This window comes from the organism of the source record quoted next, unplaced genomic scaffold (assembly GCF_019419815.1).
Source record: "Pyrus x bretschneideri cultivar Hongxiangsu unplaced genomic scaffold, Pyrus_bretschneideri_v1 Contig5, whole genome shotgun sequence".
Taxonomy (NCBI): domain Eukaryota; kingdom Viridiplantae; phylum Streptophyta; class Magnoliopsida; order Rosales; family Rosaceae; genus Pyrus; species Pyrus x bretschneideri.
The window spans coordinates 6,088,897-6,116,522 of record NW_025999787.1 but is presented as its reverse complement, the minus strand read 5'-3'; the positions used below and the strand labels follow the sequence as shown (position 1 = coordinate 6,116,522).

The window sequence follows — 27,626 nt, the reverse complement described above, 5'->3', positions numbered from 1 at the left end:
GCATGGTGTGCAATGTTGAACGTTGTCAAGAGATGGGGGCAGCCCGTGACAGAAAACATACCGGGGAATTTCATGTGGTACGCTGCAGTAGAGACGACTGCTGAAAGCGAAGTAGATCTTGAGAGCTTGGTTGGCGTACTCGGGATGGGGATCTAGGAATATGAAGAAAAGCAACCAAACGAGCAGTGAGGAAGTATTTCAAACCATTAATACGTTGGCAAGCCCCATGGGCAATATGATTCTCCTTTGATTTATTCAATTCAAAAACCGAAAATACACACGGTGCGCTTCAGATGAGAAAGGTGTGCAGAACTCGTTACCCTCTATAAAACACCAAGGAGATGGTAAGAAAATTTCTCACAATCCATACAACAATGGCTGGAATTTTACAGTACCGGTCGCAAGTTCTTAACACTTATGGCCATACAAGCACTTTGATATCAAACTTTTCAAACAATTACTTTACCTCCAATGCTTAAATCTTCGCGGCAGCAACTTCCAACAACAGCCGTCGATCCAGCAGTTTTATTGGTTGCCACAGACGCATAATTTGGTTAACAAAAAAGGAAAGGGTAAGAAGCTGATTAGCTGAACACTGCAATAAGGTGTATAAGAGAATGGCTTACATTGCTAAATTGAAAGAACATTGATACGGCAAACTGATTTACGTTCTAATGAATGAAATCCATCAACTGAAACTTTACATTCTAAAATATTAAAAAGGTCGTCAACGCTGTGGTAACGTCGGTCTCTTCTCCAACAACTCATAATGCACAACAAAATTATCCTGCGCATAATTAAAACATGGGTTTGACTCAGGGAACTACAATGTGTCAAGTTAGGATACTATGCATGAAATATATTTCAATCAGTTCACCTTTCGGATTGTTTCAAATGTATTGGGATCAAAGCAGTGATAAGATCCTCTCTCGTACGCGTTGGTCTTCCCAAGTGGCTCCATGTTCGGTACCCTTATGAACCATAGACGGTGCTCCTTGTGATAAAACCAGCCTCTATTATTACTGCCAACAACAAATGTCATAAAGCGTTTAGTACACACCATGCAAGACTTGTTCATATATATTTCAGAACATAAGATAACCTACGTCTCCGAGAAAAAAAGGCACATCGGATTTAACATGATCTAAAAAAAATTGTTGAAGGTCAAAAGTAATTCCATCACTACAAGCTCTTATGTAGACAAACCTATGGATATTATGGAGATTTTAGAAATTTTTATGTAAGGGAAATAATAAAAGAAATTTACGCTTACAGTTCATTGGCAGCATATAATTGGGCTTCGTCTTTGGGCATGCTGCAAACACAAAATAATGACTCCATGAGTTCAATACTTCAAAGACATGATAATAATTCGAAAGAGGTCCAACAAGAAGCACCTGTAAAAGATATAGAACAACGTTTCCACAGAAAACTTTGAAAAATACCCTTGCTGCAGCCACCAAAATGAGATTAGATCGCAGAGAGACAATATACACGAGGAAGGTTGAGTTTGTAAACAGATTTAATAAAAAGAACAGCTCACATGTAGTACAGGCGGTTGTTTAGTATAGTAACATTGAGGAACACCAAACTCTGGATCACCCTTAGCTGGCTCATCAGACCACGGGGAACCAAAAGTCTTGTGAAGATTTTCTGTTGAATTCAAGTTTAATCCCAGTGTTGTCAAATCAATTCCAAGTGCAAGTGATGTAAGATCAGGATCGCTCATCCTTATGACACTTAACAATCCAAGTAAACCAAATAGGTCTGGAGCGGATTGCGCTGACTGCATTGATTTCACTCCCTGATCCCTAAATGCTTGATTTCCAGCTGACATCTGTTGCAGGCGAAACTGGGATTGATTTTGTTGTTGATACTGCTGAATAAGCTGGTCATATGAACCCATACCAGAAACTGAATTGGCAGAATTCAGAGGTCTTAATCCAATGCCAGGAGGTCCTCCACTAGTCTGAATCAAATGTTTTAGATGTTAGATCCCACAATTACTCAAGAATATAAATAAAAAAATGCCTATAACTGATACTTTTCTTTTCTCGATCTGAAGATAAAAACCCATCCAACTCTCCAGATGTACTAGAATCGACTTATTTGGACCAGCAAATAATTTTGAATCAAATCACTTTTTGGAAACAAGAAAAACAATTAAATTAAAAAATTAAAATTAAAAAAATTAAAAAAAAAAAAAAAAAAACAGTTTCAAGTTAACCTTTGAACATAAATGATTATCAGATATAATACCTAAAATCATAAGAATATGTTTTCCAATCCACGTTGAATGACAACATAATAAAATCACCATACAATCAATCCCCATGGTGAAATCCCATTATAACATTAACAATAATTTGTGAAACCAAACTACCACACCTGTGAATGATACGTTGAATGTGATGATGGGAATATATCTGAACCATGCATATGGAGAAAATCCTGATTGTTTACTTGTGAAAACGAGACACCACTACTGCTGACTGATGGAGCATGTTGTTGCTGCTGTTGTGGCCTATGAGAAGAATAAGCTCCCCCCAAGTTAAATCCTGAGGACCTTCCCATCTACAAACAATATACAGAGATACAAGGGCTTATAGCAATTTGCAGGAAGTTATAGTCAAAGGGAAAGGAAGAAATAAGACATTTTATGTCAAGCTTAGAACTCACTGAGAAGTGCTGAGATTGCATCATCGACACAGCATTGTCGTGGAGTTGTTCTTTCTGGTGCATATCAATCCCATATTCAGCATTACCACCTGCTGAAGATCTAATAATAAGGTCAAAAATGCGCAAGTGGGCAAGCAGCCTCCCCTACAGGAATGTTGTTCAACTATCAAGTAGTATGTCTATGTGATTAAACGACAGAATGCTAAGTCCTTGAGGTTTCCTAAGTGGTGAGGGAGGATGAAATGGTTTAGGAGTACGATAGGTCAAGGGTTACATCCCTTCAATTGTAACCCAAAAAAAATGGTAGATGAGAGATATATTGACACCCATGGTTATGTGACACTGCCTAGTTCCTCAGCTCATTGACTGCCCTTCTATCCATCCTTCCACAACTCTCCCTCCGTCAACCACACCAACCTACCAAAGAGAAAAAATATCCCCAAACCCAATTTTTTTCATTACCATAAGTCTACCTCTGTTGCTGTCTAGCATAAGTCTACTGCATTATTTTTTGTGAAGAGCCCAGCATACTAGCACAATGGCAAGTCATTTAGAATTATGTCCACCTATTTAAATAGATTAGAACTAATTTAAATTGTGAAATACAAGAGGGAAGTCTGTTTCAAGATAGCATATGGTCCAATATCCTAGTGGATAGGGTGTTGGGTTTCCATCCGTGTGTCCCGGGTTCAGAACTTCCCCATCCCCTAAATTATTGTAATAGTTTCGAACCCTCGCCCTCATACTAATAATAATAAGTCTGTTTCATGATATAGTAGAGGTAGGAGCAATTGACTAGAATAACAAATATCACCAAAAATTGACGGGTCAAATAATATTTACATCTGAAAAGCACCTTACGGAAAACATTTCTCAAACCATTACATTTCAAACTCTAAAATAGATCAAAGTCTTAATTAGCTTAACATTTAAATTAGGGAGATTTAATGAAAAGCCCCTCACTAAATAAAATTTTAACCAAAAGCATTCAAAGAAATTTATTAATCATAAGGACAAAAACCAACAAAAGAGAACCACAAAACAAAACAAAGCCTAAACATGCAAACCACCAAACCAAGCCCAGCGGCAGCCCACTCATGAGCCACATGCACAGCTATGAGAGAATACTAAAAGGGAACTTAAGCAGCTTTCAAAGCTGATCTTAGAGGCTTAGAGGAAAGGGAACATTAGCATCAACCAACAAGGCTTACACTCCTACTTTTGTCATGAAATAGGATCAGTTTTTTATATATGACTAATCTCGCACTGATTAAAATCTTGAATTTTTCCATTATTATTAAAAAGTTTAATATGTGTTTTTTTATTAAAAATTAGTTTTGTTCGGCCCCTTTCATTAGTTTCCTATTTAAATTATGCAACTTCAAATGAATATTCTAATCAAATTAAATAAATATATCACACCTTTAAATCCTGGTAAAGCTGGAAAGTCCTCATTTTGGATGCTGAACTCTTGGTTCTGTTGAACAATAGGACTAACGCCAAGGCCTTGTTTTCGTAGTGAACCTAAAAATTTTCTGTATATTATATTCCAATTACTGAAAAAGGATACATTCAAAACTGCATCAAATTTCTTTACTAACCCAATTGCCCCTGAGGCCCTCCCGCAGAACTAGGACGACTTGTTAATGAAGGGAAATCATTGATGTCAAAAGGAGAACTGTCATTAGAATTCACATCATTCATTATTCCCATAGAGCTCAAATTATTCACTTGGACATGGCTTTGAGAAAGTGGACCTCCAGGATTAGGATAAGAATTTCCAAGCATCGAAATTACTTGCGGAGACCCTGAAACCAGAAAAGTTATGTAAAGGTAGATTTTGTAAGTAAACTTCAATAAAAAATAAAACAATTTCCTTTCAGCACCAGACATCCATGCGCAATAACAGCCAATAAAGCTGAGTCTGACAGTTCTTGGAACAATATTTACATCCAAAAACTAAGGCACTACACCAAACTGTGTTCCAATAGTTCAACAGAATCCACACAAGTATTAAAAAAAAATTGATAGTATTTACATTAATTACCAAATTAATAAGAACATCAAATAATGAACCAAAGTCAAATTTATTTCAAACTTCAAATCTTAGTAGAAACTCAGTCATATCAGTTTCATAGATAAGGCTTTCCACAGTAGGGCGGGAAATTCAGTTTGTTTCCAATTTCATAGGAATCAAACTCATACAAATAGACCAAAAAATTTGAGATCTGTGAGAGTGATTCTCGAGTTCAATATATTGAACTCATAAGTTTGATTCCTATACAATGAATGGCAAACTTTTTAGAGAAAAAAGAATACCTAATATTAGAGTAAAATGGATCCCACAACTAATAGATAGAATTCACCTCTATCAAACTCATACCATTGTAGCACTTGCTTTATAGGAATCAAACTCACCTTAACCACTGCAGAAGGCATAACTATAGTTATAAAGCACTTAAAGAACTAATTCCATAAGGTAGCCAATATACCTTGTGGTAGCACACCACTCATCAAGCGATTTTGCCCTTGGACAGTTAAGCTTCCAGATCCACTATTTGCACTTAAATTTAGACGAGAAGCAAGACCAGGCACTGACAAGCCTCCACCAGAGCTAATACTCCTCCCAATGTTGCCCCCACCAACCATGTTTCCCATGGAACTTGTAATCCGAGGACCTGCATTTCCCAAAATTGGGGACACGCCCAACCCTGAAACAGCATTCCGGTTACCAATTGCAGCAGATGTAGGGAGAATCCCAGGAATAGAACCGCCAATTCCATTTGTGCTACTACTAAATCCAGGGTTTCCTACTACACTTATACCTCCTCTACTAGTGATTCCTGAATGTCCATGGGAGCTTCCATGAGATAACTGCAAAACAGTTTTTTTTTTAAGGGAAAAAAAAATGCAATGAGGTAAAGCATGGGATAAGAGGAAAACACAAGACAGAGACAGAGAGGCAGAGAGAGAGGTTCATCGATTCTTTCAATACTCTCAAAACTACAATTAGCATATGAAATACTTATCCACTGTACCTGAGACAAAGCAACAGGAAGGTTATTTGATGTGAATCGTCCGCCAGAGAGGCTTCCAGTTGGTTGTTGTACTCCACCGGAAGGAACATTATTTAATGTTGAACTTCTTGATGTTAAAGTACCTGGCATGTTGGGAACACTGAAGCTCCCATGAATGTTATGCAATCCCTGAATACTTCCTGCAGAAAGAAACTTAAAATTTCACTAACATTGACATTAACGCAAGAAACTCAAGCAATAGTAACCCACCTGCGTGATGAAAAACAGGAGAAGCAGCACCAGATTGACCAGAGAAAGATGACGCAAATCGCCCACTATTGTCTGGAAGATTTGAGGCTGATCCGTTTAGAGAAGACTGCAATTAAAAGCAAATTAGGTTTCACGTGATAAATGAACAAACTATTCAACACATATTAAACATAACAACACTAGAGAAATTAAATTCCTCTTAATTCCTATATATCACAACTGCAACAATAACCGTCAGGATTACAAGATTTGGCACTATCTGTCTAAACATAAAACCAGAAAACTAATCAACATAGTAACATTTCATAATATACTGCAAAATAGATATAGTTCATCATGCAAAACATAACACCACTAAACAAAACACATGCATGAAATCGCCAATAATTTAAAGAAACAAAAGCATATAAAATCATGGTTTTGACCCTAAACTATTTGCAAATAAAGTGCAAATCCTAAAGAGCACCTCACAACAATGCTAAAATTGAAGGGGAAAAAAGTTGTGTATAATTGCTTGGAAAGATACATGAACAGAAAAATGACACATTTCTCTCAATAGAAAATCCAGAGTTCAATCATTAAACAATCCAAAACATTACATAATTAGACAGACTTGTTGGGAATAAGATAACATTTTGAGTCAAGGATACAATCTTAATATCTAGTATAAAAACTTTTTACTGTAAAGAAGTGATGTGGACAAAAGACTGTACATTAAGTAAACCCGACATTGCATGGGCATCAAAAGGTCATGCTATAACGCATTCCTTGCTTCCTTGCCGAGAAATAACCCTTCCTTGTAAGAACAACTTGATATATCTTCTCTGTTAACAAATAACCTATAGCCTGAAAAGGACAACTTGATATATCTTCTTTGTTAACAAATAGCCTACAGAATGAAATTAACCCAAATACTGCAGCTAAGATAAACGCACAGTTAAAACTATCAAGCAAGCACAATAGATGCATCCCTACAACCTGTTCGCTCTTTAAATTCAATAACCTGGCATCAATTTTAGTACAAATAAATCTGTCACACATACACACACAAAATAAGAAAGGTTACGGTAACAGTACAATTTTTTTGCATTTTTTTATATCTCAGGACTCCACATGCAGCTTTGCTGACACAAATAAGAAAGGTTACAGTAACAGTACAAATATTTTTTTTTTTTTTTCATTTTTTTATAATTCAGGACTCCACATGCAGCTTTGCTGACACAGCTTCTAAACTGCCCAACCCTACAATCTGTGGGGGAATTGCAAGGTAGGTACCTTAGGGTTTCGAACATGAGACCACAAGATACAAACCCATGTGCTTCAGCCAATCCCACTGACACCCCGTTCATAGTATAACAATTGCAATAAAAAAAACTACCTTAAAAGTCCATCAAACTAGATTTTCTTAGGCAAGGAATTGACAAAATATAATCAGATTTACAGAAACCCAAAATCTTCTAGTTGTTCATTTTGCAAAAACTATTTTACTAATGCCATATATCTCCTTCAGCATAAGGTGCCCAGATTATTATGAACTCTCGACTTCCCATACGCAAATGAAACTATCAATTACTATAACAGCATAAAAAATCAGAGTTGTATACAAATAAAAACACAGATGGTATTTTCAATTACTGAATCAAGTTCCATAAATTGAAAAGGTAAACTATACAATATTCTAAAGGTGAGCAATCCCAAGAAGCAAATCACAGAGTTCTCCAGGAACTTTCTCAGAGCTCCCACAGACTTCACCATCTGCTTCCCAATTTCAAATGCACTTTAACTCACTAAAAAGAATTTCTAAGACATCAAACACCATTTCAATATCAAAAAACGACTCCGGAACGTATGCTTCACCAATTATTAACTCATAATTCAAGAGCCGTAAACTATCCATTTCCTAAACACTCATATCCAGTAAGTTGGCAGTTCAGTTTTCTTCTCTGAGACAAAAATGAAACTTTTGAGAAAGAAAAGAAAAACACAAAAGGAAAGATCCCAAGCCATAAATCAAACAAAAACTAACACATAAAGCTTAAACTTCACTACATTCTGGTTTCTTCATCAGTCCAAATTTTCTCTACAACCAAACAAAATGTAACGCAACGGAAACTAGTCTCAGTCATTTCGATGTTAAAATCCTAAAATAAAAAAAATTCTCTCAAAAACCCTAGGAGAGAGAACGATGTTGCTAGGGCACCAAAACCTAATTTCCACAGTCACATGGGCAAGAAGAAGAAGGAACTCGGAGCGTTTGCAGATCGAACTCGGACCGAGTCGGGATCCAGTCCGACTCGGTGAGAGGTGAGAGTCGCAGAGAGAGAGAGGAGAGAGAGAGTACCTGAGGGAGCAGATCAGCGATAGAAATGGTTTGGGGTCTGAGTCAAACAGCGAGTACGAGAGACGAAGGAAAATAAAGATTTTCGATGGTAAAGTTTGACCAAGGGAGAAGAAAAAAGATCGTATGCGGCCGCGAGTACGAGTGGTGGAGTGGGCCGCACTCTGTGGTCTGCTGATGGGGTGAACTGTTGGATCTGGTAATTTTGCTGGACCTGGGTGGACGGCAATAAAGGAAAGTAAGAGGTAGTCTCTTATGAGATTGGTAATCTACGGAAGAAAATCTCGAATGTCAAATATCTATTGGCCGAAAGAAAAGTTATAATTTCCCGCATCTGGCTTGTGAAAATGCATTTTATCAGTTATCTTAATACATCATGCCTGTGTCAAATTTGTTATCTTAACAGATTATATCGTGTTAAATTCATTATTTTATCAAATTTTTAGTAAGTGACTTAGTAACAACCCAACTTGTTAATAGGTTCGTGTCAGGTTAAGGGGTCCTACAAGAAATTGTTATGCTTAATATCTATACTCGTGTGTCGGGTTCATGTCATACTCATTATCCTAACGGGTTCTAACTAGTGACTCAATAACGACCTGACTTGTAATGCATTCTTCGCGGGTATTATCATTAATGGGTTGGCCCGATACACGTTATTTTTGGGTCGTTTTGTGAAACCCCACTTCTAGAATTTATGTAATTTTACTTTTATTTTAACAATTTGTGAAATTACGATCTTGTCCCCCTAACCTTACCCAATCCGGATCTACTTTATAGATTTCCTCTCAAATTCTCTCATCTCTCTACTTACCACATGGTAGTTCCCTCACCATATCTTTTATTCTCTCTCTTCTATCCCCGATTCACTTTCTCTCACACATTCTCTCCCTTTCTCGGACGAACTCTCTCACTTTCTCCGATCGACACACACGCACACCAACCTTCGAACCCACACCTTACAAACACCAACCTTCAAACCCAGGACCTTCCTTTTCTCTCTCTCGCTCGCCTCCGTGAAGCGCGAGGACACCTAACCCAAACCCAGTGAGCCCGTGACATTTAAGCCCAAGTTCGGCCACCTTCGGCCGTTTCACGGTGAATCTCAGGTAACAAACACTCCCTCATATCTCTACCTTTATTTTGGGTGTTAGATCGTAGGTTAGTTTGGCATATCGTCGTTGACCGGAGCTCGGAAGGCTCCAGTCTTCGTTCTCGTCGAGAAACGGGTCTTTGACCCACACTCGGAACCCAAGCCCTTTAAGCCCAAAGCTTTGGGCCGGGCCTTCAAGCCCAACCTATGCATAAACCATTCGAACCCTAGGCCTTTGGGGTCGTATAGAATTGGGCCTTTAGGTCGTTACTGTCACATCCCAGACAGGCTCCGTCGTAGCATGATATTGTCCGTTTTGGGCCACGCCCTCACGATTTTGTTTTTGGGAACTCACGAACACTTTCCAGTGGGTCACCCATCCTAGGAATGCTCTCGCCCAAACTCGCTTAACTTCGGAGTTCCGATGGAACTCAAAGCTAGTGAATTCCCAAAAGGCCTCGTGCTATATGTAGGTGGGCATGTACATATAAGGCACATCACTCTCTCTCCGTTGGTAGATGTGAGATGTCACAATTCACCCCTTTTAAAGGCCCGACGTCCTTGTCGACACACTTGCACTACACGGCAGAGTAGCTCTGATACCATTATGTCACATCCTAGATTGGCTCCGTCGTAGCACGATATTGTCTGCTTTGGGCCAGGCCCTTACGGTTTTGTTTCTGGGAACTCACGAGCAACTTCCCAGTGGGTTACCCATTGCTCTCTCCCAAACTCGCTTAACTTCGGAGTTCCGATAGAACCTGAAGCCAGTGAGTTCCCAAAATATCTCGTGCTATATGGAGGTGGGCATGTACATATAAGGCATATCACCCCCTCTCCGTTGGTCGATGTGGAATGTCATAGTTACATCCGAGCCCAAACCCGTTGAAACCTTAACCCAGAACCCTTTTACCCTTGGCCGGGCTATCCAGCCTAAGCCCGTTGAACCCAAACCCAGAGAAAGACAAGCCATTAGGCCATCCAATTTAGGCCTCTGGCCCAGTAGCCTCAAGCCCAAAACCTTTAAGCCCTAGCCCAGCCTATTGGACCGGTTTGACCTAAACCCCAGGCCAGGTCAACGTTGACTTTTTGTTGACTTTTTTGGGTTTCGGTCGTGACCCTTCCTAGGCTAATTTCAACGTCCTGGATCCGTTTTTGACGTTCAGTTTTCTAAAATTCAGTTGTTTAGTATAGTTTTATTAATTAAACCTTTTATGTGCTTAGGTGCATTTATTAGCAGCGATTCCATCAGCCTTATTTCGTATGGCTCTTCGACGATAGAGTATCTGTGAGTGGACCCCTTCTAAAATGTATGTTTTAATAGTAGAAATGCATACACGAAAAGCATGATTTAATGGTTATGTTTTATGAGTATATTAGATTTACACTTTATGAGTATCATGCTTTACTGAGAATATTTTGGAATACCATATTTTATCGAACTTAGGTTCTTTGTAGTATATATGATGGATGACTATATACTACGAAGTGGTTTTGAGATATATGTATTTATGTTGGAAATACTATGTTCAATGGTTTTTGTGCTTATCTAGTGGTCAGTGTTCTGCCTACGAGCGACGATACTTATATTGCCTTCAGGCGGGTGTGTGTAGGGCACTGTTATGTGCGTATGGGAGATGATACTTATATTGCCTTTGGGCGGGCGTGTGTAGGGCACTGTTCTGTGCGGAGATGATACTTATATTACCTCGGTGCAGGCATGTGTAGGGCATTGTTCTGTGTGTATGGGAGATGATACTTATATTGCCTTGGGGTGGGCGTGTGTAAGGCATTGTTCTGTGCATTGGGCAATGCTGATACCACTAGTTAGCACATTATATATGAGATATGTTTTACGAAAGGTTTTATGGCATGCTAGGGTTTTCGGCAAATCTATCACCTATTATACTATTAGTTTTCATAAAACTTTGGGAGTTAGTATATTGAATAACTGTTTTAGTATTATTTATATATAACTTGGTTCACTCATGTTTGTTTTGCGCCCCCTCAGGACATAGGAACGAGGCGTACGATCCCAACTACGAAGCATTCCCCTACTAGTGATATCATATCATCCTCTCTGCTTTGACATCTATTGTAATAGCACCTCTCTACTTTACTTTCCACTTGTACTTTGGATTAGTTGTATGCTCTGAACATGTCATGCATTATTATTATATTCATTGTTGGCAGTTGAATATTATATGGTATTTTGTAAGACTTATATTTGAATATTACTTTGCATAGTTACGTGCTAAATTTGTATGCATTCTTCACATGTTATCAACATATGAATTCATTAAATGGCTTTCGTCACCTTCGGGTGTCAGTCAGCACGTGACCATCCTGATATTCCTCAGACATTTGGATTGGGGCGTGTCACGTTTTGTGTCGGGTTAAGATTATGCAAGAAATTTTCAAACTTACTCTAACCGTTAGATTTAATTTCCACAACGATCTGATATGCAATCTCATCCATTCATTCTCCATTGGCCCTACTTGTAGTGGTTGGCCATTAGGCATGTTGCCTCTACCATTTTGCCCAATAAAATGCACAAACTAGGAGTCACGATAGTTCAAAATTTCAAGTAGATAGTTCAAAACTTCAAGCATATATACTAATTACTAAAATATTGAGTAAATTGACATGGATTGTCCTTCTGTAACACAACACTAACATGAGGGAATCTTGAGTCAGATCGTTGAATTCCGTGATTGTTCCAACCATTTAACATTTGTAAGTATATTGATGCCTTATTAACTACTGACATGTCATTCATGTTAATGATACTTTGAATACATGTTTGTTGATATGCTTGTCAATCCTAAGCAAAAAGTAAATAATAATATGACAACATCTTATTAGGTGGCCTAGATAAACCCATAGCCACATTAAACCTAAGATTTTCCCCACCATCAAAATCGAGACTTAAGTACGATACGTTACTAAGGTAGTATTGCAAACTTGTCATGTGTATATATTTTAGAATACCATCAATGTACTAAATGTAGATAAGTCATTCGATGTAGGATAAAATCTCAGGTGAAAAGTTGTTTGTCACGTGATAAGTCATATTACTTTTTACTAGACAAAAAGTCCCTACCTAAGTTTACTACCATTTTTAACGATGATGTAATACACAATATGATCAGAGAAATTGGGTTGTATGCTTAATTACTTGCATAGCGTGCTGCAATTGCTGCTCTTCTCCTGATACCACTGCATATAACACAAACTATGCTCCCCGAGTTGAGAGTCCAACAACTGCTTCTTCACCTGAAGTTGATGTTAAGTCAAAAAAGCCTCTCAAAGTGCGGATGACAAGGTTGCATCATATGATAAAATGGGATGAATATAAGTCAGCAAAAAGTGCTCTGAACAATCCATTTGCCATCAGTACTTTTGGAAGCCCGTCTAGAGATTTCAGATTCTAAATATGGAAAGATCAACAGGTGCAGATGCCTCACCCGTCATAAGGAATCTCAAAGGTGTATTTCTGGATAGTTTTCTACATATTTAAGATTATCGTGATACCTGCAAAATTGTTGGAATTCTAAACTTTCAAGCGCAGTGATGATTATGAGGGTGCTGGGTCTGTGTTTTCTGGTGACAAGGGTTTCGTTGAACCAACGTGGGAGACATTTGACACTAATGATGACATCAACTCAGTGTTGAATGCAGTTAGTACCACCAAGGTAAGCCGATATTGTCTTTTCAGTTTTCTTTTTTAAGTTTAGAGTGGATTCAGTTTTTATTTATTAGAACTCATTTCTTTGACATTGTGGTTAATCTGACCTAATCTTGCTTCATGATTGCTGTTGGTAGCACCTAGTTTTTATTTAATCAAGATCATTTTGTGTTGACATTAATAAGAGATGGTGCCATATCGCGCACATTTTCAAATATTGACGGATTCCAGGTTAATCCATATATGAGTCATTGTTAAGAATAGTGACGGGAAAAAGAAGGTTAAATTTCAAATTAAAAAACTAGCATTCATTGTCATGTTATAAACATTTCTTGTTAACATTCTGTAGCTGATGTAAAGTATCCATTATTTTGCACCTTCCAAATAGTATGGTTTCAAGGTTCCAGTGAATCCACTTTCCTTTCTAATAGCATATCGGTTACGTAGCACTTTGAAACTTTTTGTTTTTGTTCCGGACTGGTTCATCACAAGGAGATGGCTTTTCTTAGAAGAGTCGTCTTTTACTTTCGACGATTTTGTTCCTAGCACCCCATTCTCAACCTTCAATTCTAGATATTCACCGCCATGATACAAGGATAGTTCAGAACCTTCATTTGACACCGTCTTTAGGTTTGATTCGTTCAAAAACACACAAGGTACTAGAATTTTCCCTCAACCAGAAACACTAGGAAAATTTGATTCTATGCGCAGCAGTAGAGATTTTGGTCTAGGGTCGTGGTTTTCCAACATTTGATGACATCCTAGACTCTTTTGGCTCTTCGCCACCATTTAGTTCATCGATGGACAGTTAAATTCCAAGAAGAAACTCGAACCCCTTTCAAATCTTTGGTGCCATTTCAGACGTCATTGGACAATCAAACTCCAAGAAGAGAATCAGATTTTTTTTGGGTCTTCATCACCATTTTGGACATCATTACACAGTTAAACTCCAAGAGGAAACTCGGACTCATTTGGGCCTTCTCCATTTAGGACATCATTCGACGCCCAAACTCCAAGAAGAGACTCCGACCCATTTGGTTCTTGAGGGGAAATGATCCTCGCCAGATCATTTCCACCAAGTCCACCAAGGCACATAATCTGGACCTTTGAAATTTGATCTAACAGCTAAAGTTATTATAACTTTTAAAGTGGACTCCTATTTGTAGTCGTTGAATCAAATTTTAAAGGTCTGGATTGTGTGCCTTGATGGACTTGGTGGAAAGGATTCGGAGAGGATCCTTTCCCGTTCTTAAGGTCCTCTTCGGATGCTAATGGAGATTCTAAGAAAAGACTCTGATCATTGGAGAGCATTTTAGCCTGGTAGTTGTTCTACTTCATTTTTGCGTTTGGTGTACCACTCTGTGTACCGGTCATACTGAAAAATGTCTCCTCCCTTTCCATCCCCTCATATTTAAATGGTTACGATTAAGCCATGTTAATATCTTGTTTTGAATTTTTTTACATAGAGAAAAAGACAAAAATAAGAGTGTGGGAGAAGGGGAGGGAAATGGATGGTAATAGGATGTAAGAGAACCCTACTCTGTTTGCTATTTTTCGCTCCAAGCTTTTCTACTATGGGTGGGATTGGCCTTATGTTTTATGCTTTGAAATCACTAAGCTTTTTTTTTTACCAGAAACGATAGCATAGCCTTTCATTAATCAACACCAAGCAATTACAGAGTGTCATTGGGTACATAATTCTAGTGACCAATAAATTGATTTGGAATGAATTTGCACAAAGTAGACAAATAACATTAAACCCCTAGTAAACACCCATAGGGTCTATCACACAGTAGCCAAACGCACAAAACTACTAGTACAGATCTGTCACAATAACTGATAGCAGCAACAGAGAGATACCAGTAGACACAACGGTCATCGCCGAATAACGAGGCCACAAAAATCATCGCAAAAGTGCGAGACCACAACAAAGTCATCGTTAGCAACGAGACTCACAATAACAACGCACAAAGACGAAGACCAAATTAGCCAAAACACCAGTGCTATCACAGTGCACAAAGGCGACAAGAACTAAACTACACCGAGAAAGACTCGATGAACAACTCAAAAGTAGGGGGATCGAGGCACTCAGGCCTAGATCACCTACAAAATCCGGACAGTGAGACGCCGGCGTCCACGCTTAAGCTAAGTCGAGTCGCAACAAGACGAACTAAGCCACAACTAGAAGAGTCGAGTTACAATAACATGAGCTGCAACAAGCCGAGTCGCACCAACATGCTCAAGCCGAACTAAGCCCCAATGAGACAAATGCGCCAAGCTCTCAGACCAAGCCGAACCTCCAGAGCAGAGAGCACCGAAGCTGTTGAGGAGGGAGACACCACCATGGAAACCGAGTTGATGATAGGGGATCCAGCCCACATGCAGCACATATCTAAACCCCATACTAGGAAACGAGCGCCAATTGAAGAAGATCTTGAATGGGCAAGGCCCGGGTTGGGGTATAAGGCATAGAACCATGTGTATTTGCACCCAAAATGGTGGGAGAGAAGCAAGGAAGGGGAAATGAGGAAGTGAAAGGTCGGGAAGGAAGGGTCGAAGTGAGGTGGTGGGAAGAAACGAGAATGGCGAGGGGAAGATGATGGATGAGAAGGGGAAAATGTGGGAAATGAAGGAAGGAAGAGCTAGGAAATGGAGGGGAAAGGCTCTCACCGGCCCCCAGCCATAGCCAGAGGTCGGCGACGAAGGGGGTGATGGCTAGGGTTTGTTGGAAGAGGGAGAGCTTTTTGGCAGAGGAAATGGAGGTTAATTTTTGTTTGAAATCACTAAGCTTGTAATGTATCTTTTGTATTTCATTTCTTTGTGTATGCATCTTGCTTTGTCTCCATTCTTTCTTCTTTTAGCTTGTTGCACGATGTATAATATTCCTCCTTAATTTTAGAATGTTCTTAGTCCTATTAAAGTGAAGATTCACATAGTTTTATCGTTGTTACAAATTTGATGGTTGTATTGTTCAACTGGGGTTGTGCCTTTCTTTTTTCACCCTTAATTTGTTGTAAGTTTTTTCCTTCTCTAATAAAAGTTGTTTTGCTGATCTTTTTTTTTCAGTCATCGAACTATCGCGTATTTTTTGTTTTGTTTTGTCAAATGTTCTAACAATTGCTCTTGGTCGTGAGATTTTTGTTTTGCCGTGGGCCTGGCATATTAATGTCTAAGTTTATGATATAAAGGTGAATTTAAAGATAACAAATGTTATACATTTGTCCATAACTTGTGCTTTATAATGTATAAACAATACCAAAATAACAAAAGCCTTACCTCTGCTATCGTTTCGCCTAAAAAAAAAAGCCTTTCCTTTTGTCTTATTTTTTGTACAGACAAGTTAGCTAAGTACAAATCTGCCGTAAAATTTTTCCTAATCTATTGAGGAATGGTGCTTAAGATTGTTGGATTAAAAGTCCGAATCATCTTCGTTTCCACTGGGTTTAGGCCCATGATCATCACTTTGATTTGCTTCGGACTCATCACTTGATCCACCACCTTTGTAATTATCATCTGGTCTTGTTTCTTATACTTTTGGGGTGCGTTTGTTGCACCAGACTATCTCGGACTGAACTAGCTTCATGGACTAAGCTGGATTGGCTTAGACTAGACTAAGTTGGACTAACTTAATGAAGTGTTTGGTGCAGTGTATGACTAAGAAGCAGGATAATGAAAATAGTTCCATTTTAATTTGTTTTCTATTAAGATAATTAATCAAAATTAAAATTGTTGGATGAGTGAGACTCAATAAAAAAAAAAATACCAAATTTAGAAAAGAACTCATGAATATAACAAAAGCACTGTGTATTGGAATCTCAAAACAAACAGACTGCAACGGAAGTTACAACTTGTTTAGGATAATGGTACAAAATTGCAGTGTTCTAAAAAACGCTTAAGGTGGCTGCCTAGGCGTTCGGCGGTGGAAGCCTGCTGCGATTTGGGGAAAATCGTTTGAAAAATCGGTGGGAACTTAGGCGGCCGCCTAGGCACTCGCTAGGCGCTCTAGATGGCACTAGGCGGTGCTCTAGGCGGTCTGAAATTCTTGTTGTCACACAAGGTGCTCTGCAACTCTCGTCACCACTGAAGGCTCTGCAAAACTGCAACTCTTTCACCTCGAACTCTCGTAGCATCTGCAACTCCAAGTTTCCAACACCTGCATAGCATCTCGCACCTCACATTTGGCATCTGCACCTGCATCAGAAACTATGGCTGCTTGCTAGAGATTTCTAGAAAAAGAAAGGGAGCGAGAGAAAGGAGAGAGAGCGGTTTTGGGTTTTTGTGTCATGGGCTCACGGGAAGAGTGAAAATTTATGTAGGGAGAGGAATTTTTGTTTGACTTTGCCACATGTGTGATTTTTTATGACTAAAATAAATATATTTTTAATGAGGGAAACCTGGTCCAATTGTTTTTCCAATTAAAAACAAAGTCCAACTATGATTAATATATATGGGGTAAGTAAATGTTACAAAATTAACAAAAAAAAAAGTTCTCAAATTATACACATATACTCATATTTTATAATATATATTATAAATTTATGTAAATCCGCCTAGACTGCTAGGCCCCAGCTTGCTGCTCGATTAATGTCTAGTGTTTTTTAGAACCTTGCAAAATTGTATGAAAACATTTTTTATTTTTAATTTTTTTTTATATCTCGTCATACAAGATGTTTCACCATGTAAGGCCCTTTAAGCTCGTAACCTAATTTCTTATAGTAATGACAAGTTCCTACTCCCGAAATATCAGCAATCTTTTTCCATCTATGCTCCTTGCTAGCGATCCATGCGGCCTCCACCGTTAAAAGGGTACCATAACCCTGTTCGAAACAATTACGGAATGGAGTTTGATGAGGCAGAACCTGCTCACAGGGCAAAACTCAAGCCGTAAGACTCACAAAACAAGATGAAAGTCAGTGAAACAAGAAGTTCCAGAACAATGAGATCCAGAGTTCATCTATACATGCTGAAGCGTAAATTACATATTCTACTCAATCTTACAATCATCTTCTCAAGAATTCATCTTTCATCAGCCCCGCACATTTGCACATAGCAAGAATAGAATGATGATTTCATGTGAAAAACCGCTCTCACACAACTAAGAGTTATATCAGTTACTCAGATGCTTCACTACAACCCTTGCATAAGTAAGCTTCACACAAAGATACAAAGATGCAAAATTACTTGGCCTCAGTTTATAGAATCAGTGGGCAATGGTGGCTGAATACAATCTTACCCAAAATTCCAAAGTAAATGCGTGTGATATAATATGTGCATGATTGTTTTCTCAATCCTACATTGCAGAGAGGATCATCATTGATATGTCACCGGTTCCCTTGCGTAAGCACTCAACTTGGGTTGTCATAAAGAATTCTTATCCCTTCTCAATGCATTTTTGTCCTGCTTTAACAACCTTCCTCCATCGAAGACAAGGACGCGGTAGTTGGTGGGATGGTCAGGCGAGGTCGTTCAACAGGACGAGGACTAAGACACGGTAGGGAGTGGTGGGTGACGCTGGATTGGTCGAGCAGTTGAGCAGACGCCAGAGAGAGGACGATGGTCTTAGCAGTCCGTGGGTTTTCGGGGGGCTTCGCGAATGAGACTTAATCTCATTAAACTTAGTCCATGTGAGAAACGAACACTGGATTGCACTAATTTTGTGTCTAGTCTAATCCAGTGAACTCTAGTGAAGGGAAACAAACACACCCTTGGTTCCCTCGACTCAGACATGATCAAATTTGAATTTCTCAGGATCTTGGGCATACAACAGGCGTATACCACAACTTTCCACCTTCATATGGGAATAAGAAGCAGGTTCTCTTCTTAAAACCACCGGGCAGAATTCAACAGAGGCCTCATTGGCAAGTTTGTAAACATCAGGGGAGCATATTTTTGCTACATCTTCACTTCTAAAGGCTCTATTCCACACATACACGTGATGCTGACCATAACAGTAGTCTTTCTGGCTGCTTCTTGGGATAAAGAATGAAGAAGTGAACAGTTCATGTCTTTCACCCATGAATTTGACAATGAAATTAGCACTTACACTCAAGTCATTCTGCGGCTTTGAAACCCCAGAAACAACAGCAGAGAGAGCGAATCCCGAGAAGCCTTTTCGAAACCAGTCTGGACAAAGCTTGATGTTCACTGAAGATCCCTCACTTTGATCACCGAACCAATTTGGAATTTCTTTTCCCGGACATACAACGTTAATACGAGGCCGAGGGTACTTTGACGGCGCAGTTGCCACTTGCATAATTCTAAGCTGTGCATCGTCCATTATGTTGCTCCTTGCGTTCTTGTCCAATTCTGGACAATTAATAAAAATTTTGCAAAAATAATCATATTTATCCAAACCTTGCGTGAGCGCTGTCCTTGAACTTGACACCGTCTTCAGCGATGTGCAATCTTGTGCTCTAAGAAGACGTACTCCTGGGAGCTCTGGTAAATATTGAAGCTGCTTGCACCCATATAAGCAGAGGCTAGACAACTGAGATGCTTGTTTGATGCTTGCAGGGATGCTCCTAATCCTGGTTCCACACAGATTTAAGTCTTGCAATGAGGTTGAGCAAAAGAGACCATCAGGGATTTCAAATATACCGCTGTAGCTGAGAATTAGTTCTTTCAAAGAGAGAAAACCGACAGAGCTGGAAGGCAATTTTTCAAGTTCCCGACAGGCATAAAAGTTGAGACTTCTAAGATTTGTTAAACTGTAGATACTTGTTGGGACATCCTTAAGGTACTTGCAGTCCATAAGGTCTAAAGTTTGAAGCCCAATTAGATTTTCAATAGACGAAGGAAGCATGTCGACAGCTGTCCCTTGCAAACTAAGAGACTCCAAATGTTCCATTGGCTTCAAGATTTCAGGGAATTTGGAAAAGCTTGAGCAACCTTTGAGATCAAGTCTCTCAAGATATTTCAACTTACATATGTTCTCTGGGATACTTGAAAGCCATTTGCAACCTTGTAGCTCAATTTTTTTGAGAGCAGGGAGAAACTCGATTGATGAATGTAGCTCTTGGACCGCTGTTCCACTTAAACAAAGAGACTCCAAATGTTCCATTGGCTCCAAGATCTTTGGGAAGTCTTCAAGTTTCGGGCACCCATAGAGATCAAGTAACTTAAGATATTTCAACTTACAAATGTGGGTTGGGATACTCACAAGCCTCTTGCAATCCAATAATAATTCACTTATATTCCTGGGAAGCTCAAAAATCTCATTAAGAGATGTGCAAGAGTGTATGAGAAACAAATCGGATATGTTCAGCTTACACCTGTTGCTTGGAAGTTTCTCAAGGTCTTTACAACCATTAATATTCAAGTAAGAAATCTTTTGATTAGACCAAACTGATTTGGGCAACTCCTTTATACCACTGGTACATAAATCTAAATATTCAATATTTCCTGGCATTTCTGAAAGATACTTGAGACTGGTGCATTCTCCAAGATCAAGATGAGTAAGCTTGTCAAGAAGTTGAAAATACCAAGGAATTTCAACCAATCTGTAACAGCCACGAAGATTTATGTGCACAATTTTTGGACACCTAGAGAGATTTGGAACTTCAGTTAGATTTGTGGACCATGCCAGATCGATAACTTGTAAATTCACAAGTCTCTGCAACAACAAATTAAATAGAAATATCAAGAATCAATAAGCGTGACTTCCTACACTGCATTTTATAAAATAACTGAATACGCATACATACCTGGTCTTCTTTCCAAAGCTCCTTAACTTGGCTTTCGGGCATATGAAGCTCAACTAGATTTTCATGAGAAAAGTTTGAGGGCAAAGATTTCAGAGGATATCCACACCAGTAAAGATAACGAAGAGAATCGGGAAGATCTAGAGAAGCGTTTAATTTGCAGTAATTGCCAAACTGTTCAGAGTTGACAACAATTAGCAATGTTAGGTTAGACATCTTTTTGAAATCTGCACGTTTCAACCGTAGCTCTTTAATCTTAGACCAATTAACCAATATGGCTTGAACATTTGGAGTTCCCTGACAATAAGAGCAAATTTTCAACGTGAATAAAACATATAGACATAAAGCAAAATCAATCAAACCACAAATCTAGGAATCTGACTTCTTGATTATATATGAGCATTTCTTTGGTGTGTTTTCATCTAAAATTTTCTATTTGTTTTTACTCGTATAAAAAAACAAATCCGAATGCATTTGGCACTTACCATGTTACTTTTCAATACATGATAGACATCTTCATCGTTGAACAACCTATTACGTTTACTAGGATCTTCAATACATTGTTCTTGAACAATTGTCCTTCCCATTTCTTGTAGCAAATCATGCATCTCTATGGTTCCCAATCCCCTTTTTGAAAGAAGTGATATGAGAGACATATTAGTGAGAATTCTAATTCCAGCTGCCGCAAAGAATCCACGGATATCTAACATTGGTTTTACCTCATCCACATCCCTCCCTTTATGAAAACATGCTATATCCAGAAATATCTCTTTCTCATTTCTTCCCAATCCCTCGTAACTTATTCTCAAAACTTTCTGGATATTTTCACTGGGGAATCGTTTCAATTTGTTCAATTCATCTTCCCAGTCTTCTTTGCTCTTGCAATCGAAGAACAAGGACCCCAAAACTATAAGAGCTAAAGGAACGTGTCCAGCATAATGCACCACCTTTTTTGCCAACCTATTATGATCTGTTCCAGGACTACTATTATTCTTGAAAGCACGTGAACAAAAGAGCTGAAGAGCATCATCTGTTTCTAATCCCTCAACCTCGTAGATCTTATCATCTTCAACAGTTTGTCTAAGTATGCTCCTATCTCTACTTGTGATAATGATTCTACTTCCAGTGCCATACGGAAGACGATTGCTAGCTAAACGTTCCATTTGCAATGAACTACTCACATCATCAAGAACAATGAGAACCTTTGTACGGCTAAGCCTTTTTGAAACACTACTTGACCCTATGGATTGACTTTTTACCTGTAATATCTTTTGAAGAAGAAATTTTTCCAAGAGATCTAGTCCATTTATTTGTTCTGAGATCTCCCTAACATTTCGAAGAAAACAACTAGCTTCAAATTCAGAAGAGAGTCTACGAAACACAGCATCAGCAATCGTGGTCTTGCCAATACCACCCATTCCCCAAATACCTACAGTGATGCAAGCGTCCTGTGAATGAATGTCTAACAGCGATTCAATTTGCTCGATGCGGCTTTCAATTCCAACTAGGTCTTCTAAACCGCATGATGATTTGTGACACAATTTGGTCGAAATATCCTCTACAACTTTCTTAACTAAATCAGCATCCGTCCTGGCATATATATACATGATTATGTAGGAAAGTAATAGTTAGTCTTAAATATATATACCTTACAAGATCTTAGCACAAATAAAATTGTCACAAGTTTAATGAAAATTTATATTTTATACAAGTAAAGAATTAGTTGGTTACCTAAAATTTTTTGAATCAAAACCAGATATATTTGCTGCTTTCGTCAGAGCATCCCTCCACTTGCGCACCTTGTCGATACTGTTCTCGAAACGTTGCTCGATTAGATCAAACGCAAACGCATAACTCCCCTGTTGTTTTCGTACGTCCGATGGAAGGATGTCGTAAAAAATGGGTATAACCAACTGACCATTTTTTTCCTTGCATTCTATGATATGCACAAGCTCATCCAAGCACCATGTGGAAGAAGCATAGTCTTTCGAGAAAATGATCACCGAAAGCTCTGATTCCTTGATTGCTTCGAGAAGGGCAGGTGCGATTTCATCTCCTCTCTTAAGCTTGTCATCCACGTAGGTTGTGATTTTTTTCTCAAGTAAGGCAGCGTGAAGATGGCTGGTAAAAGTACGGCGGGTGTCCTCACCTCTGAAACTAATAAACACATCATACGTTTTTGTATCATCAGCATCAGCAGCAGCAGCAGCAGCAGGTGAAGAAGAAGAAGAAGCCATATCCGTAACCACTAGTTTTCAGATCCAAGAAGCGGTTGCTGAGAGATTAACTGTTAATTAGAGAGAGGGGAGACTAGTTCAGAATTAAGGAGGATCCAATGAAGCAAGAAAGAGAGAGACGGAGACTAGTTCGGAATCTACTTCAAATTGGCTTTTGACTACTTTGCACAAAGTTCCGAAGGCTCCTTTAGGAAAATCAATCAGTGAGAGAATAAAAGTAGAAAAAGGGGCACATGGGATGGGGTCTCCTTTACGCACTTTACGTGCATAGTTGTGAACTAGAGATTTCCGCGGAAGTGTCAAGCGAATTATAAGTGCAGTATGCAAATAAGGGATGAAGTGTCGGTATATGGGTATGTAGAGACTATTTATACAAAACATGTACAAAGTATTCACATAAAACCATATAGTAGTTGTTGATAACTTAACCATCTACACTGATATTATACACATATTAAGAGTTGTTCAAAATATAACTGCTCTATTTTACCGATGTACTCCAAAAATTGTAGTCTTTTTTTACCACTGAAGAGTAGCTAGTAGCTAAATTATATTTACAGAAAACAACAGGTTAGCATTCTAAATTTAAAAAATTGTTCAAAATATAGCGGCTTCTAGTATGAAGTAGGAGTTACCCAACTTGTTTGGTGCTGACCTTCAATGATTCTACACTCTTGAGATTTACTCTTTTTTCTTTGTGGGTCCTCTGTTACAAATTAGATCACCTAAATAAAGAATCCAGCAAAAATTAGTCATAATTTTTCATAAGCTGCATGTGAATAATGGCTATAAAAATAAGCAAGTAAAACAAAGAAATGATATTGGGTAGAGAAATTAGTTAATCCATCTACAACACAGATTGTTGTACAATAATGTGTGAGAAGAAAGAATATGGTCATTCACAGTAAAAAAGATATCATGCGTATAATTCGTTTTAACAAAAATTTATTGTATACGTGTGTACTTATCTTTAAAAAAAAAAAATCAACACACACACATTATATTTATTTCACAACACTACACACATGCATATAACTACTATCAAAGACAAATAGTATTTCTCTCTTAAACTTTGGTTGTTAACCCTTTCTACATATTTTTGTTAAATTGTAACTTAATTGATGATTCAATTACAATATTCTATATGAAAAACACTTATTCTCAAGCCACCTGATTTTGGCATTTGGGTTGGGGGGCACAATTTTCCCCAGAAGGAGCCATCATGTTTTCTACGGGTTCCCCGTTATTAATAGAAGGATAAGTGACAATTGAAGTCCTTCGGTTCGTATCACTGAGTAGGATTGCCAACCAAATAATTTTGAAAACATCATGCTTTTCAGTCATTTGTCATTGTTCTCACCTAAATTTGAAATTCGGAGACGGTGAGTGATGTTGTAATGATGTATTATGAAATCATGTTGTAATTATGCATGGAACATAGAAGAATGCAGAAAGACGGTTTTCTAGTGCTGTTAATAACAATTCTTAAGCCAATAGTTTTAAATTTATGAGTATAAAGAGCATAAATTTAAAGAGTATAAATTTATGAGTCCTAAGATAATATATTACTTGAAAAGAAAAAGAATAGTTTTCTCTAATAATAGGACTACTGTTAGATTGAATAAAGATGAACGAAATTGTATATGAAAGTCAGTATAACATATAATGTCAAATATCTCATGATTTCACAATCCTACTCTTTATATTGTCAGACAATACCATGATTCATAACTCTGAATTAGAACATGAAATGAGTTGTTCGAGTAATGACACATACTTATTTTTTAACTGGTGACAGAATTTCGAACAGATGTTAGCATGTTATCTTTCTTATTCACATTTTGAATTCATCCTTTAACAACATAGCAAGGCAACCTAATTAACGCATGAAAAAAAGCTTAAGAAAAAATGTAAATGCTTTCGAAAAAATTCCACTTAAAATTAACTTTCACGAATGTTAGTAAGGCAGAAGAACCTTGTAAGTATATGCTAATACAGATTATAATTCATTGCACACAGAAAGAACTCAAATAACCTAAATAAATAAATAAAACTAACACACTTATAAATCATTCAAAATATATAGAAAGGGAGAAATGTGAAGCAACCTGTTGGAGTTCACCTCTGCGATTAATTTCCATCTAGAATCCTACACCATAAAATAAACATTAAAACAACACCTTAGATAGCCACCATGCTCTTTAAATTCCTCAAATCCCTTATACATCACAAAGAGAAGCACATGCATCTAGAGAATTGAATATTAGTATCACTACTATGGATTCAGTTTCATTGTTGTTTCTTCTCTTTGTTTTCAATTCTTTTGATTATCCCCAATGAAGTCAAAACCTATTAAATCAATCTGGTCCAATCGAGTATTTTGAAGTTCTATATATATTATATCTTTGTAAAGTTTTATTCTCATTTTGCATAATGCATTTTATTGATCGAAACTGTGTTTATATTTAACCTTCATATTCAAGAGTTATTCTCGCAACCAATCATTCAAATCCTAAAACATACACAAAATCATGACTCATTAGACAAAATTGTAATGAAAATGTCAAAACAATCGAACAACTAATCAATTGTTGGTTTAGCTGATTATTTGCATTCTTGAAAGAAATTCTAAAAGTGAACAATTTGGACCATTGATTGACTACACATTGAAAAATAGGATGATCATTTTATAGAAAACCTGTATATAGGTGAGTATGTTTATGAATTTTTGTAAGTGATTTGGTAAAAGCATTCTTTCCTTTTATAAAAAAGAATTGGTTTACTCAACAAGAAAACAATTGGTAAAAATATTACTCAAAGGATTGGAAGCTCATAATCATTCGGCTTGTCGGCAAAGGAAGATAGGATGTTTTATCGAATGTGCAATTGTACAACTTTATTATCTATCGAATGTGCTACATCAAAAAGAGAAGCACATGCATCTAGAGAATTGAATATTAGTATCACTACTACGCATTTAGTTTCATGAAAACAAAGCACATTGAATTGAATTACACAAAGAAATGGACAAATAGAAGCAAAGTATACCATCTAAATCTTCGTACCCCGTCGAAAATCGAGCCAAGTCTCCGGACCAGCTGCCTCTACCTCCTCTTCTAATCAAAACTAAAGCAAAGTTGAAGCGATTTTAGTGAACTCCCAAACCCCTATTAACAGATAGGAAAACCATAATAGTATACCTAACACAACTATCAAATAAAAGGAAGATTACTGCAATTTCAAATGCACTTTAACTCACTAAAAAGAATTCTAAGACATCAAACACCATTTCAATATTAAAAAACGACTCCGGAACGTAGTAGTATGCTCCACCAAAGATTAACTCATAATTCAAGAGCCGTAAACTATCCATTTCCTAAACGCTCATATCCAGTAAGTTGGCAGTTAAGTTTTCTTCTTTGAGACAAAAATGAAACTTTTGAGAAATAAAAAAAGAATGAAAGGAAAGATCCCAAGCCATAAATCATACAAAAACTAACACCTAAAGCTTAAACTTCACTACATTCTGGTTTCTTCATTAACCCAAATTTTCTTGACAACCAAACAAAATGTAATGCCATACAAACTAGTCTCAAGTCATTTCGATGTTAAAATCCTAAAAAAAAAAAAAAAAAATTTCTCAAAAACCCTAGGAGAGAGAACGATGTTGCTAGGGCACCAAAACCTAATTTCCACAGTCACAGGGGCAAGAAGAAGAAGGAACTCAGAGCGATTGGAGATCGAACTTGGACCAAGTCGGGATCCAGTCTGACTCGGTGAGAGGTGAGAGTCGCAGAGAGAGAGAGAGAGAGAGAGAGAGAGAGAGAGAGAGAGAGGAAAGAAAGAGTACCTGAGGGAGCAGATTAGCGACAACGAGGGTTTTGGGGTCTGAGTCAAACATCAAGTTAGACTGCCCTAAGAGCAGTTCCACCAAGGAGATGAGAGGCCAGCACCCAAGCACTTCAGCCCAGCGGATAGGCTGGCACCCAGCCTGTGCTGGTCTCTAAGCCAGCCCAAAATCGACAGAGGTGTAGGCTGGCCTGTATGACTCCATTTGCCAGGCGTGTGGCAATCACGTGCAACCCTGCGCAAGTAGCCAACACGGAATTAGACGGGGGCCCCGCATGTGCAAGCGCATTCAGCCATCATATGGGGAGACCACGTGGGTCAGCCTGGGCCATTGGATTTCCAACGGTAAAAAAAATTTAAATTTGAATTTTGATTTGGACCGTCCAATCATAGATCAACGATCCACGTTTGTCCTCCAAAAATTAAAAAAAAAAAAAAAGGCACAACGGTCAGAATTATGGCCGTTGGCCACATGGCACCTTATAGGCTGTTAGATTTGAATATTTTTCAAATCCAAAGGTCCAGATTAATTAACTAAATTAAAATTTATTAAAAATTATGAAAAAATTAAAAAAAAAAATTCTATAAATACCTAACCGTCATCTTCCGCCTTAGAGGAGTTCCATCTCTAAAAAAAAAACACCAAATAAAATTACATAACCTCACTATATAAACTTAAGAAAAACACACTAAATAAGATTACATAAACACACCAAGTAAACTTAAAAATAAAAAATAAAAAACCAATTAAATT

The 27,626-nt window shown here is 37.9% G+C and overlaps 2 protein-coding genes and 1 non-coding gene across 16 annotated transcripts; 1 reads left to right on the top strand and 2 right to left on the bottom strand.

Moving 5' to 3' along the window:
• Nucleotides 1–581: 581 nt before the first annotated feature.
• Nucleotides 582–8,451, bottom strand: LOC103948933 (probable NOT transcription complex subunit VIP2). Of its 7 annotated transcripts, none has more exons than XM_009360026.2 (15): nt 8,308–8,451; nt 6,680–6,812; nt 5,967–6,072; nt 5,718–5,896; nt 5,505–5,553; nt 5,172–5,390; nt 4,281–4,487; nt 4,102–4,203; nt 2,680–2,771; nt 2,389–2,574; nt 1,544–1,969; nt 1,398–1,450; nt 1,274–1,315; nt 878–1,022; nt 582–787 (listed from the first exon to the last, which is right to left on the bottom strand). In XM_009360026.2, the coding sequence occupies exons 2-15, from the start codon at nt 6,695–6,697 to the stop codon at nt 728–730; spliced, it is 1,884 nt and encodes a 627-aa protein (XP_009358301.2). In that variant the 5' UTR covers nt 6,698–6,812; nt 8,308–8,451; the 3' UTR covers nt 582–727. The 7 variants fall into 7 exon arrangements, with proteins under 7 accessions (XP_009358301.2, XP_009358302.2, XP_009358297.2 ...); XM_009360027.2 differs by having other exon boundaries at nt 2,680–2,768; nt 8,308–8,450; XM_009360022.2 differs by having other exon boundaries at nt 5,172–5,553.
• On the top strand, nt 5,967–6,044 carry LOC125470506. The gene has a single exon (XR_007252788.1). It is a non-coding gene; the product is annotated as a small nucleolar RNA snoR35 (small nucleolar RNA).
• Nucleotides 8,452–17,501: 9,050 nt separating the features above from the next.
• Nucleotides 17,502–27,056, bottom strand: LOC103948934 (disease resistance protein RPV1-like). 8 transcript variants are annotated; one of them, XR_001953340.2, is made up of 9 exons: nt 26,874–27,056; nt 26,072–26,149; nt 25,132–25,172; nt 23,664–23,748; nt 22,518–23,073; nt 21,272–22,376; nt 20,790–21,083; nt 18,320–20,698; nt 17,502–17,945 (listed from the first exon to the last, which is right to left on the bottom strand). XR_001953340.2 is itself a non-coding variant. In XM_048569165.1 (9 exons), exons 6-9 carry the CDS (start codon nt 23,021–23,023, stop codon nt 18,806–18,808), a joined length of 3,798 nt encoding a protein of 1,265 aa, XP_048425122.1. In that variant the 5' UTR covers nt 23,024–23,073; nt 23,664–23,748; nt 24,194–24,383; nt 25,132–25,172; nt 26,072–26,149; nt 26,874–27,056; the 3' UTR covers nt 18,013–18,805. The 8 variants fall into 8 exon arrangements, 7 of the variants coding, with proteins under 7 accessions (XP_048425122.1, XP_048425126.1, XP_048425121.1 ...); XM_048569165.1 differs by lacking the exon at nt 17,502–17,945 and adding an exon at nt 24,194–24,383 and having other exon boundaries at nt 18,013–20,698; XM_048569169.1 differs by lacking the exon at nt 17,502–17,945 and adding an exon at nt 24,194–24,383 and having other exon boundaries at nt 18,013–20,698; nt 23,679–23,748.
• Nucleotides 27,057–27,626: the final 570 nt, after the last annotated feature.